Consider the following 14287-nt stretch of genomic DNA (forward strand, 5'->3'; position numbering starts at 1 on the left):
TGCAGTTGTAATTAAAGAAACCTGCACATGTGATAAAACAATACAGAGCTATACACACACATTATATCAATGTCAATTTTGATACTGAGCTATAGTTATATAAGATGTAATTATTGGAGGAAACTAGGTGAAGGTAACAAACGCCCTCTCCACACTATTTTTGCAACTTCCAATGAATCTATAATTACTTCAAAACAAAAAGGTTTTTTTTTAAATCTAACTATGCTCAAGTATAAGGCAAAATGTATTGTATAAATATTAAAAGTAGTATGGTGCTAAATACAGCCTCTGACAAAATGTTGTCTTCTGAATTTATAAAATACATTTTTGCCCATACATCTTACCACTTTGTATACGTAGGTATCCATTTAATTAATCATCAGGATCTCTCTCTGTGTATAAGGACATTTTCCTGCTGAAAGCCTCTGGAGCAAACAGCACGTGGAATTCTCACTCTCCCTCTAACTGCAAGCTCTAACCAGCAAATAGAGCCTGCCTGTTCTTGTTCCTATACCTGTACAAGGGTGCATTAGACAAACAGAAGCTGAACAACTGCCAACACTGATGCTCCAATAGCTTTCAGACATTCTAAATGATGAAAACTACCTGCTTAGACTCAAGATATTAACCTTTCATGTTCCAGCAAACGCCCTTGGAGTCCCAGAACTTTTGCCATCACTGTCAAAATCTAAGCCTCTGCAACATGGAATCTCAGAAAGGACAGCTTAGACACACACACACACACAAAAAAAAACCAATGACCATGATCCAAAGGCTTAAGAGGCGCTAATAATGCTAATCACACCTTCAGTACAATCTTTTTTATTTATTTATTTATTCATTTATTTATTTTTATTATTATTATACTTTAAGTTTTAGGGTACATATGCACATTGTGCAAGTTAGTTACATACGTATACATGTTCCATGCTGATGTGTTGCACCCACTAACTTGTCATCTAGCATTAGGTATATCTCCCAATGCTATCCCTCCCCCCTCCCCACACCCCACAACAGTCCCCAGAGTGTGATGTTCCCCTTCCTGTGTCCATGTAATCTCATTGTTCAATTCCTACCTATGAGTGAGAATATGCGGTGTTTGGTTTTTTGTTCTTGCGATAGTTTACTGAGAATGATGGTTTCCAATTTCATCCATGTCCCTACAAAGGACATGAACGCATCATTTTTTACGGCTGCATAGTATTCCATGGTGTATATGTGCCACATTTTCTTAATCCAGTCTATCATTGTTGGACATTTGGGTTGGTTCCAAGTCTTTGCTATTGTGAATAATGCCGCAATAAACATATGTGTGCATGTGTCTTTATAGCAGCATATAAAGGGGATATCACCACCAATCCCACAGAAATACAAACTACCATCAGAGAATACTACAAACACCTCTACGCAAATAAACTAGAAAATCTAGAAGAAATGGATAAATTCCTTGACACATACACTCTCCCAAGACTAAACCAGGAAGAAGTTGAATCTCTGAATAGACCAATAACAGGATCTGAAATTGTGGCAATAATCAATAGCTTACCAACCAAAAAGAGTCCAGGACCAGATGGATTCACAGCCGAATTCTACCAGAGGTACAAGGAGGAACTGGTACCATTCCTTCTGAAACTATTCCAATCAATAGAAAAAGAGGGAATCCTCCCTAACTCATTTTATGAGGCCAGCATCATTCTGATACCAAAGCCGGGCAGAGACATAACAAAAAAAGAGAATTTTAGACCAATGTCCTTGATGAACATTGATGCAAAAATCCTCAATAAAATACTGGCAAACCAAATCCAGCAGCACATCAAAAAGCTTATCCACCATGATCAAGTGGGCTTCATCCCTGGGATGCAAGGCTGGTTCAATATACACAAATCAATAAATGTAATCCAGCATATAAACAGAGCCAAAGACAAAAACCACATGATTATCTCAATAGATGCAGAAAAGGCCTTTGACAAAATTCAACAACCTTTCATGCTAAAAACTCTCAATAATTTAGGTATTGATGGGACGTATTTCAAAATAATAAGAGCTATCTATGACAAACCCACAGCCAATATCATACTGAATGGGCAAAAACTGGAAGCATTCCCTTTGAAAACTGGCACAAGACAAGGATGCCCTCTCTCACCACTCCTATTCAACATAGTGTTGGAAGTTCTGGCCAGGGCAATTAGGCAGGAGAATGAAATAAAGGGTATTCAATTAGGAAAAGAGGAAGTCAAATTGTCCCTGTTTGCAGATGACATGATTGTATATCTAGAAAACCCCATTGTCTCAGCCCAAAATCTCCTTAAGCTGATAAGCAACTTCAGCAAAGTCTCAGGATACAAAATCAAAGTACAATCTTAAGGTTAGTTTAGGTGTGGATAAGTCATCTAAGTCAACTTGAAGGCATGAATGATGGTGAAGTCTCCCTCAAGATCTTCAAAAGCAGCTTCTTTGTATGTATTTCCTTTATGTTCTGGTCTTCTGATGCCATCCAGTCACAGTCTGAGTGCAGAGCACATGGTCTTTGTTCCTTTAGGGGGTATTCTACTTCCAAGAACTTGGTACCCAGGTATACCTGTTAAATCCTAGACTCTTCTCATTGCTGAATGGGCTTATATTCAGTAATCCTTTCATTCTCCCAAACAGGCATATATTCAACCTAGAGTGGCTATAATGAAGACTAGCTTTATAAACCCTTTCTCCTAGTCTTAATTGTAAAAACCTATACAAAAGTGTATCCTAAGGTCAACTTTAATTTAGGAATTCAGTATTAACTAGAATATTTATAAACAATATATTTCACATCAGATCCTATCTCTTTTTTTTTTTTTTTTTGGAATTTAACACATTACCAACAAAATCTATGGAACGTGCCAAACGCCACCTCTCTGGATGCTGGTCCTGGTTCCTTCAAGAGAGCTCTGCTGGGTACACACATTAATATGTTTTTCACACATTAATATGTCCTGAAGAGTAAAATATATTATTTTGCATTTCTATTTTCTAAGGTAGATTAAAAAAAACAATTGCAAATAAGATGGATTAAATACCTTTCTGTAAACAAAGTAGTTCGTTTTCATCCTATCTGAGATTGTAGCCAGGAAAATTGCCAATAACAATAATTTTCAATGAAAAAATTAAAATACTTACAGCCAACCATCATCATAGCCACCGAAAACATCTTCTCCACATCTGTGGTAGGAGCTATGTTTCCAAATCCTATGGTTGTAAGGCTTGTCATGGTAAAGTAGAGAGAGGACACGTACAATGAATCCTTGCTGGGTCCTCCTTCCCATATCCCAGCACTGGTATTGTAGCGATATGGAGTCCCAATGCTCAAGGCCAGCTGGTAGAGCCAACTGTCTATTTGGATGGTGTTAGTGACTTCGTCAATGACCTCGTAGTCTCCGATGCTATACCATATGCAGGCCAGCCAGTGGGCCACCAGTCCAAACACACACACCAGGAGCACGAGGACTGCTGCTCCATATTCTAGGTAATGGTCCAGTTTCCTAGCCACACGGCCCAGTCGTAAGAGACGCACCACTTTTAAAGAACTGAAGAGACTGCTGATTCCCTGGATTTTAAAAAAAAAAAATTACACCACATTTTCAGGAAAAAAAAAGGCTAGGGAAACAATACAATGGCTCACCTTCATAAATTTAACCATCCATTTATATATTAAGAACATATGTATACTATAGGTCTGATTTTAAGAAAACAAAAAAGTCAAAATGATAAACTTTAAAAAAATAGATATCTTCCTACCCAAAAATTCATATTTTCAAATTATTAGATAAAACAGATTTCATTAGCTAAGAAATTCCCAATTTATTTTCATAAGTAGAATATAAATGGTACAGCGAGAAACCGAAGATGAAAATTGCTCAAATGCGTTATATACAGAGTATACAAATAGGAGTGTTGAATTCAGACCTTTTATTTCCTTTTCCTATAAAACTTTCCCTCTACTCTAAAAGGTTTCTTTTCATTTCTTATTTTATGATAGCTACAAATAGCAGAACTCTGAAAAAGGAAGCACAGTCTTACAGGCAATCACACAGGAAATACTTTGGTATATATGGGGAAAATGAACAAATACCATTGTTGGCCCCACTACCTCCTGCCACAATCATGAGAATAACTACATTTCTAGAGCTCTGAAAACGTGAACAGAGCTGAACCTGAAATGGGTGTGTGGCCTACTATCCTATCCATTCTCTAGCAAAAGTCACCAAAAATAACACCAAAAAAAGAACAGCAGCCGGAAAATTCATATTTTGTTTAAAAGCTTAAAATAACAAATAAGGGATTATCCAAATCAAAGCACAGCATAGGCTTTCTTAAATCAATGAAAGTCCCATAGTTACTCTTTTGGAAGCATGTAATAGGCCACCTGCAGAGGTAGGATAAGTTCATTCCTGATGCAGTTCACAAAATAGGCAGGGAGGGAAAATGGAGCAGTGATCCAGGAAGCCTCTCATGCAGTCATTACCTGCAAATCCATTCGTATCCATGACTTCCTTACTGCTAACCCTGTCTCCCAGAATGTAGACAAGGAATCTAATATAACTTACTCTGACATGAATTCTGACCAGCAAGGAGGAATTTGTTGTTGCAGTAGAATAGATGTATATTAATAAGACTCTAATTATGCATGTTAAAGTTCCTGACAGTTAAGAAGGAAACAGTTGGCAGGGCACAGTGGCTCATGCCTGTAATCCCAGAACTTTGGGAAGCCGAGGCAGGTGGATCACCTGAGGTCAGGAGTTCAAGATCAGCCTGGCCAACATGGCAAAACCCTGTCTCTACTAAAAAAACTCAAAAATTAGCCGGGCATGGTGGTGGGTGCCTGTAATCCCAGCTACTTGGAGGCTGAGGCAGGGGGAATTGCTTGAACCTGGGAGACGGAGGGTGCAGTGAGCCGAGATCATGCCACTGCACCCCAGCCTGGGTAACAGAGCGAGACTCCATCTCAAAAAAAAAAAAAAAAAGGGAACAGTTAAGAATGCATCTGGTTTGTTATACTATATTCTATAAGACAGCATGTGTTTGAAATTTTTCATAATGAAAATTTAAAAGAGAAAGATAACAAAGAGAAGTAGAAACAAGAGTCCCTATAGAAACAAAGGAGTAGCAGGGTCATCCTGCTGGGTTTCTGCCTCAACTTCAATTTCCTTAGGCCTACCTCTATTTAAGTTGAAACTCTCAAATATTGTGGCATATATACAGCCTAAAAACAAATTCCCATTTCACTTTAACACTTGGGGGAAAAAGAAGCTCAACTTTAGTCAGTTAAAAAGAGTAGAATTAATGAAATAAAGAAGACAAATTTGTGTAATTCAGTGACATGAGATGTTGGAAGGCTTGAAAGCTTTCAAAAATGGAACAGTGTAGTCATCAACAAGTAATACAAAAATAAACATTTATGGAGCACTCCTATATGCCAAGTTCTGTTTTAAGCCCTGGGGATATTAAGATAAATACGCCTCACTTCTGCTCTAAAGAAACGCATAATCGAAATACATGAAAAACTCAAACAGAGTTCAGTTTAAAAACAAAAACAATGATGTTATAGATAATATTTTCTGGTTAGCTCAAACTTTTAAAGGAACTTTGGGACTTCTGTTTAAATACTGCATAGAAAAGTCATTTCTACCTGAATTCTTTTCTCTGAAAATAGCTTAAAGCAAAGAGAAGGAAAAACAGAGAGAAAATCTTCACCCCATTCAAACTAAGAAAGCCAACACAAACCCCAACTAGAATGTCATGAGTTAGGACCTACTAGAATGAGGTCCAAATAGTGGGAAGACACACACCCCTCATCTCTAGCAAGCAGATTGCTCCGAAAGGAGGTGACCATCCTGACAGGCCTGCTCTGGATTCTGCTTACTCAAAAGCACATTTTCTAATATTTAGAAGTAGTTTGACACTACTTAAACATTATAAAATGTTTTATAAGTTTAAAAAGCAATAAAACATCAGTAAATAGACATACTTGATATATAAAGTATATATAAAATATTAGTTTTATATAGAGAGAGAGCATTATAGACTCTCTGCCTCAGGTTTAGAAGTAGTTTGATACCACTTAAACATTATAAAATGTTTTACAAGCTTAAAAAGTAACAAAATATTAGTAAATATACATACTTGATATATATACATAAAGTATATATAAAATATTAGTAATATATACACATATATATCAAGCATTATAGACTCTCTCTGCCATAGGTTCTATGGCACCACTTCCTCTTGGTTTTGAGCCAACCCTCCAACTGACGCCCTCTCAAATTCACTTTCTAGGGCTATCCTTCTCCATGCTTCTATTTCATGTTAGGATTCTCATGATTGCCCTCAGTCCTCTTCTGGTTGATCTACTGCATATCTAGGTTTCAATCATCTTCCATATATGAATGATTCTCAGGTCCACTTAGCACAAAAAGAAACCTCTCTCCTGAGTTATTGATACTAAGCCAAATGTCTGCTGTGCGTTTCCTCTTGGATGTCCCACAGGTATCCAAAAATAGGTCCCAAAGGGAACCGTTTGCTTCTCTCAAATCAGTTATCTTCTATCATGTGATTGACATCATTATCCACCCAGTCACTCAGACCTGGGGCGAAGCCTCAACTTTTCCCATTTCCTGCCACATGTAGCTGGTTACCAAGTCCTGAGGGTCTCACTACTCAAAGTGCCTAAATGCTCAAAATATATCTATTGAATAAATCTCTCAAAAAATTTCCTTCTTTTCCATTCCCATAGGCATGTTTTGGTCATGATTTCCTGGTTTTTTCTCACTTGTGTGACAGGAGCTCCCTCTCCATCAGCCATCCCACCTCCATTCTTGCTTCCTCTAATTCACAGATCACACTACAAGGGCTATCAGTCTCGTATTTCTTTAAAGCACATCTGTCTAACCATGTCCCTCTCTAATATAAACTCTTTTCATGTTGGCTCATTACCTATAGGAATAAATATTAATTTCCAAGTGTGACATGCGAAGCCCATCAGGACCTTGTACCTACCTACCTGCTCAGCATCTCTCCTGCCAATTCCTCCACCTGTTCTCTAGGCTGCTGCCATTCTCAGAGAGGAGTAGTTCCCAGAATGTCCATGCTGTTTCATGCTACGTTACAAGTTATTCTCTCTGTTTAAAGGCTTCCTTCCCTCACTCTTAGTGGTTAGGATCTTACATACAGTTTATGACAAATACTCTGTCTTCTATGTGCACTTCCCTGACATCATCTCCCTGCCTCTGCCATCTTTATTGTCATACTCTCCCCCGTCCCCCACTGGGAGAATTAGGTATCCTTCCTTTATGTTATCATACAGTTTCTGCACATCTCTATTATAACAATTTTCACTGTCACACTTACTACAAGTCTGTTTGCATGTATGACATTCCAGGAAACTCCTTAAGGAGCAGATCTACTGTCAATTACAAAGCTGGCATATGGTAATATGTTAAGCAGCCAATAATTCAATAAATGAAAGAATAAACTTTTATGAAACAAGCAAATGTTGGGGATCAATTTGGAGGGCTTTGATTAATTACAAACTCAGAATGATTTAACAGTATAATGTAGAGAACAAAACCGTCAATGTAACTTAAGGTTGCATTAATAGAGTATGTCACTGAGTACAAAAGAGAAATTCTCCTTAATCTCTACACTGACTAGGTGTATTACTCCATTTTCATGCTGCCGATAAAGACATACCCAAGACTCGGTAATTCGTAAAGGAAAAGAGGTTTAATGGACTCACAGTTCCACACGGCTGGGGAGGCCTCACAATCATGGAGGAAGGCAAAAGGCACATCTTACATGGCAGCACACAAAAGAGAATAAGAGCCAAACAAATGGAGAAACTCCTTATAAAACCAGCAGATCTCATGAGACTTATTCACTACCACAAAAATAGTATGGAGGAAACACCCCCATGATTCAATTATCTCCACCTGGTCCCTCTCACAACACCTCGGAATTATGGAAGCTACAATTTAAGATGAGATTTGGGTGGGGAAACAGCCAAACCATATCACTAAGTCACACATGTAGGAGATCAGTTGAATATATTCATCAGAGAACTGCCAAAAAAAAAAAAAAACCCTCAAAACTCAACTCTATTAGGAAATGTGAAAGGAACTGGAAAAAGGGAGATTGGAGCAGGGCACTATTTATATTCAAATACACAGTGCATGGATGAGGGCTGAGCTCACTCTGTATAATCCTAATGTGGGTAACCTGGAAAAAGGCTGGAGCTACAGGGATAGAAGGATGCAAACAGGATTTCAATGGGCCTGTGCCACACACTTCTATGCAGTTAACCAACAGAAAGTTAGGTCATTTATTGCTACTTGGAAAAGACAGACAAGGCAATAATAACATTGAGTATTTACTACATGCCAGGTACTATTCTAAGTGTTTTCTTTGTATTAATTAAATTAAAATTCAGAACAATCCTATGTGGTACGTATCATTAAAGCATGGCCCAGAAAAGTTAAAAATAATTGGACTAAGTTCACATAGATAGTAAGAGGAGGAAGCCAGATTCACATTCAGGCAGTCTGTCTCCAGAATTTTCCTTCGTTCATTCTGAAAGTCTCTCTCTATACCTAGAGTATAATGTGTAATTTATCCAACCACATGAATACCTGCAATATTGGCTTAAACATGAGCATTCTCTACATGACTGAATAAAGTAGATTAAATACCTAGCCTCCTCTTTCTCTCCACTCAGTCACAGCAATGGCCACACAATAGGGGTCCGTGGAGGCCCGGGAACTCTTATATCTATATAGTCTGCAGTTCTCTAACATGGATCAATTCATTTTGTTTTTGTAATAGCAGGATTCCTACCTTCATTGTTCACATGAGGACACTCAAGATCAGAAAGGTTGAACGAATCGTCCAAAGACACAGTTAGCAAGGAACAGAAGTATCACTCAGACCCAGTCCTTCAGATTCTGAGTGCATTTCCCACAACAACCAACCACTCTGCAGCCTTCCTGTCCTTACCCCCAATCTCTCCTACATCACTGCTGCAATATTAATCTTCCTGAAAGGCAGCACTGAGCATATCCTCCAAGGGCTTATCACAGACATTAAGCATAATCTCTTGAACAGGCCTTCAACGCCCGCAATCCCATCTCTGTCTATGCTGCCAGGTCATTTCCCTCTATGCCTCTGCATAGACCTAGTGCTCCAATCAAACCAAACTCCTTTTTGCCCCCAAACATCATGTTGAGCAAAAGGAGCTAGACACAAAAGAGTGTATACTGTATGATTCCATTTCTGAAGAGTTCAGAAACAGATGGAACTACAGATGGGGTTAAATGAGCACAGTGTCTCCCTTTGTTGGGAGAGGGGCAGTGATTACAAAAGGCATGAGGAGACCTTCGGGTTCTGGCAGTATTTTGTTTCCTAACACAGCTACTAATCACTAGGTGTGTTCACTTTGTGAAAATTCTTTCTGCTGTACACTTAAGATTCGGATAATTTTCTTTAAATATGTCATATTTAAACATCAAAAAAAGGTTATGGAAAACCCAGTAGTCACTGATGTGTTATTAAGCTAACATTTCACCACAGTACATGATTCAGATTAATAATTTCTTACTCATCCCATGATATTTGGTGGGGGCGGCGGGGGGGCAGGGAGTCATAGCTATCACTGTATCTAAAATAAGAGATTTTCCTTATTTTATGATTCACTCTCATAACCTTTAGATTGGGCCACGAATTGCATTTAATTCCTGTTGGCAAGTTTAATTTCACTCATATGATACTGCTGGACAGTTTTAGAGGTTGATCCTCCAAAAATGCCCTTCTTATGTACTTCCGCCTTTTTTATAACAATGTTTTGATGCTGTACTTTCCACCAGTCTTAGATATTCATTGATTTTCTGCTTCATTTCACTCCAAACTTTCCAATCTTTCTGGGCCCTCCTCTGCACTTCAGTGGCTTTCTGCCTCTATCCCAACCTCTGAGCTATTAGCACACAAATCCCTGAGGTTCCACTGTGGAACAGAATATCAAATACATCAAGTGCAGAACAGAACACAACAGGGTGAATGGAGGACTTTCGGCCATCAGCCTTCCACCTTTCTAGCCAATTTCCTTACTTGACAAGCCCCTCAGGCCATAGTAGCAAAAGGAACAGTATCCAGGAGACACCTCTGTGCCATTAACTCTTCAAGCTACTTTTGTGGATTCCACATTAAAGAGATGTGAGATGTTATCAGCATAAAATAATATCTTGCAATGATAAAGCCATCCAAAATACAAATCAATTCTCTTATTTGATCGTCGCTAATAATAGCAGGTAGATAATTCAGCCAATATTCCTTCCTATTTTCTTCAACTTTCTTGTCCAAGGACACATTGCAATTAAGTGGAGATGAAAGAGCAGGAATACAGACTTGTCATATCCAGTTGCATGATTTTGCACCTACACTTTGCATTCTCACAATACAACGTTCTGGTAGATTGTTTCAAAAACATAGCTGTGTTTATTTTTCTCCCTGTACCCATACTCCTCTGCAATGTTACTTATAATTCCTCCCATCAAGACATAGGGTCTGTTTCCTATCTCTTAAATCTAGACTGACTTTAGGACTTGCTTTGGCCAACAGAATGTGACATAAATGATTGCAGCAGATCCAAGCCTAGGCCTCAAAAGGCCTTGCACACCACCTCCACCTGTGGTCCTGGAAGCCAGCCCAGCTGCCATGTGAACAAGACTCACTAGGCTTTGGGGGATGAGAGACCACAGAAGCATCTCTTTGAGTCATGCATTTCAGCCATCCTAGACTACTCAGGCCCTAGCCAGCTCAGCGGCTGACCACAGATGCATGAGTAAACTTAGTTGAGATAAGCCAAACCTAGCCTAAATCAGCAGAACCACCCAATTGAACTGCAGACTCATGAGTTGAATAAATTATGGTGGATATTATCTATAAAGCTTTAGAGTGATTTGACATGCAGGAAAAAAGATAACTGATAAAAATGTAAGAAAAGTGCATATGTTACATGTTTATGAGCACAGAATTTCATATTTCTATGACAGAACACTGGGGCAATATAGATATCGCGTTAATAGAGAGGTCCCATTTTAATACAACATTATCCCAAATAGGAAAGATATGGGTATGTAAAGTAAGGTTTAATATACAATTGTTGGGTGTTATTTATCTGTTATATTCAGAAATATGTCGCTATTATGCTTTGCATGGATTGACGCCAACAAATACTTCATGAGAATAAAGAACTCCAAGTTATTACTTCATAAATCTTATAAATATTTCTAAAAGCCAATCTCACCTAAAACTTAACATCACCTTGGGTGATATCCATGGAGGTAAGCCTTCCAATAGCCTGGCCTTGGAGTTTCTTCACCAATCCATCTCCAACAACCTTTCTACTTCTCCTCAGACACCCATTTTCATGATCAAAATCTAAAATTTGTTATATTTCAAAACTTTCTCCAGCTCTGAAATTTTGAATTGAATCATCCTGCTATCTGACCATGGCTGCTTCTCTGTCAAGATCAATGGCCCAATTACACCAACTGCAAAAGTAGTTTATCTTTACTGAACCTGTAGTCCTGTCCCCAATTTATTAACCCTCTTCATTCTCTACCTTTTTTCTTATATAATCCCCTAATTTCAATAACATCAACACCCTAAATTGCTTAGCATCACTGTCTCTTCATTATGCCCACTATCAAAATTCAAGTCCTGGCTCAATTACCAGCTTTCTTCACATCTGTATTATGAACTGCTCAAGACAGTTATACAGTGGGTTCCACTATAAATTCATTACCATCACTTTCAATGCATCTGTCAACTACCTAGCAAGTTTCCTGTTTTTCTTGTAAATTTACCTGCTCACTATATTTCAAGTCTTCTCTACTCTACTCAAAACTCCAACCATACCCTCTTCAACTACACCTTTCCCATAGATATTTAAACATCTCATGTCCCTCTCATTAAGCAAAAAAATTAACATACCCCCTCACCCTCCTAAATCAGCTATGTGACTAAGCAAATCAGAAACCAAGAAGTATCCTTGCCATCCCTTTCTCTAACATCACCTCACCCAACCTACCTTAAAATCCTATTCATTTTAGAACAATATTTTATCATGGAAAAACTCAAACATACAAAAAAACAGGTAAATAGCATAATAATTCCCCCATTTACCCACAACTCGGCTAGAGTAATTATTAACTTATCACCACCCTTGTTTCTTCTACATCTCTCTTTTAACAGCAAACTCCTGGCCCCACTGGATTATTTTGAAGCAAATCCAAAATGTATAATTTTGTCCATAAATATTTCAGGGTATGTCTCTAAAAGACAACATATTTTTTAATTCAACAAAACTATCACCCATTATCACACCTGATAAAACCTAACATGATTTCTCAAAATCAGCAAATATCCAGTCCACTCAATGCCCACCCTCTCTCCAGCTGGTTTCTTAGAATTAGGACCAAAGAAGGTCCACACTTTGTGCTTTGTTAATGTGTCTCTTAATGTACACATTTCCCTCTCCTTTTTTTAATCTGTTGAAGTCCAATTTATTTGTATAAAAAAACAGATTGTTTGTCTTATAGAGTTTCCTAAATTCTGAATTCTGATGTTTGCATCATTATGGTGTCACTAATATAATCCTCTGTCCTCCCACTTTCCTGCAAACTGGTAGTTAGATTTTGAAACTTGTTCTGAATCAGGTTCCATTATTTTTAAATATTTGTAGTAATAATGTTTTTATCAATACATAATTTTAACTCCTATCTCTCAAATTTATCTACCTCTCACCACCTCCACTGTCATCACCTTAGATCACACTAACAGCATCTCTCTCCTCTATCTACGGGAGTTTCCTAAGTGTCAAGGCATTTGTTTAAACCCATTCAATCTGTTCTGAACACTGCATAAGAGTTACCTCTTCAAAATCACTGCTAGTTTAAAATTATCTCATAGCTTCCCACTGTTCTAAAATCTGTTTTGTTTATACAGCCTTGCACAGTCGGGTCCAGGCTTACCACTCTAGCTCCATTCTCTTCTGCTCACTCTCCATCCAATTTTCAATTCTTTGAATATGTCATTCTCCCTCGAACACAGGGATTATGCACTTGCTGTTCTTTCTAAATGGAATGTTCTATAATTCTTTCTTGCCCATTCCTCAGCCTAGTTGGCTCTATCCATACTTTAAATTATAGCTCAGTTATTGCTTCCTTAGGGAACTTTCCCTTTCTGATCTAGATCAGGTCATTTCATTATATAATCTCAAAGGACCATGTACATTCCCTTCATGACACTTGTCTCTTTGTGATTGTGCCTGTGTATCATGTTTTGTTCATTCTTTTATCCCTAGCACACTCTAGCACTCTTGGGAACCTAGTGATTTAAAGAATGAAAACATTAATTAAAGAATAACCTAACCAATATATAAATCTCTCATAATAATTTCTGATTCCTCCAGCACTGATACCATAATCAATAATTAATAGCTGCTTAATTTTCACAGGTAGTACCATATTAGGCAACTGGATAGAAACCACAAAACAGTAATAAGCTCTGTTTCATAAGCATTGGGCCCTTATTCTAAATAGATTTTATACATGAATGATTACATAGTCCATTTCCATTTCCTTTTGTAGAGTGCAATTTAAAGACAGAAAAAAAATTGCAAACTACATTTGTTATCTGAACCTCTAACCCAGATAACAAATTACATTGCTTTTTCCTATTCAGAATTCACTGCTCCAACTCAAGCTACCAAGAGCTCTACGGGGAAATAATCCTAATTACTCCATGGATTAGCTAGCATCCTTCTGTAGAAGATCTGAATTTAAATAACTTGTGCATAACACCTGTATTAGCCAATTCATATTCTAATTGAAACACAGTGGCATAAATGGCCAGACAGACAAAGAATAGGCACTTATTTTCAGCAATATCCATAATGTAGTAACTTTTAATATGCTTCTTTTTGTAGAAAAGACTTTCATTTTCATATCCACTGGGCCCACAGTGAATATAAAGCTTGATCAAAATATGTACCCTATGAAGAGGTGTATTGCCTAAAGCCCTGATTTTTTTCCAAACATTATGATATGTGTACAAGCAAACCAAATTGGGGATGCTTTAAATCCTTCTTCAATAATTTCTTGCTGCCTTTAGAATAAAGCCCAAACTCCTTAACACAACCTACCCCTGCCTACCTCTTCAGACTCACCTTGAGCATCTGTCTTCTGCTCTCTACACTCTG

The 14287-nt window shown here is 37.9% G+C and overlaps 1 protein-coding gene across 1 annotated transcript in view; it reads right to left on the bottom strand.

The window, feature by feature from the left end:
• The window catches only part of KCNH5 (potassium voltage-gated channel subfamily H member 5), a 336154-nt gene that overhangs the window by 237599 nt on the left and 84268 nt on the right, over positions 1 to 14287 (bottom strand). Inside the window, exon 7 of the mRNA XM_003831625.5 lies at positions 3154 to 3580. Within this exon, the coding sequence (XP_003831673.1) occupies positions 3154 to 3580 (427 nt within the window). The remainder of the gene's footprint in view (positions 1 to 3153; positions 3581 to 14287) is intronic.

Source organism: Pan paniscus, chromosome 15, assembly GCF_029289425.2.
Source record: "Pan paniscus chromosome 15, NHGRI_mPanPan1-v2.0_pri, whole genome shotgun sequence".
NCBI classification, from domain to species: Eukaryota; Metazoa; Chordata; class Mammalia; order Primates; family Hominidae; genus Pan; species Pan paniscus.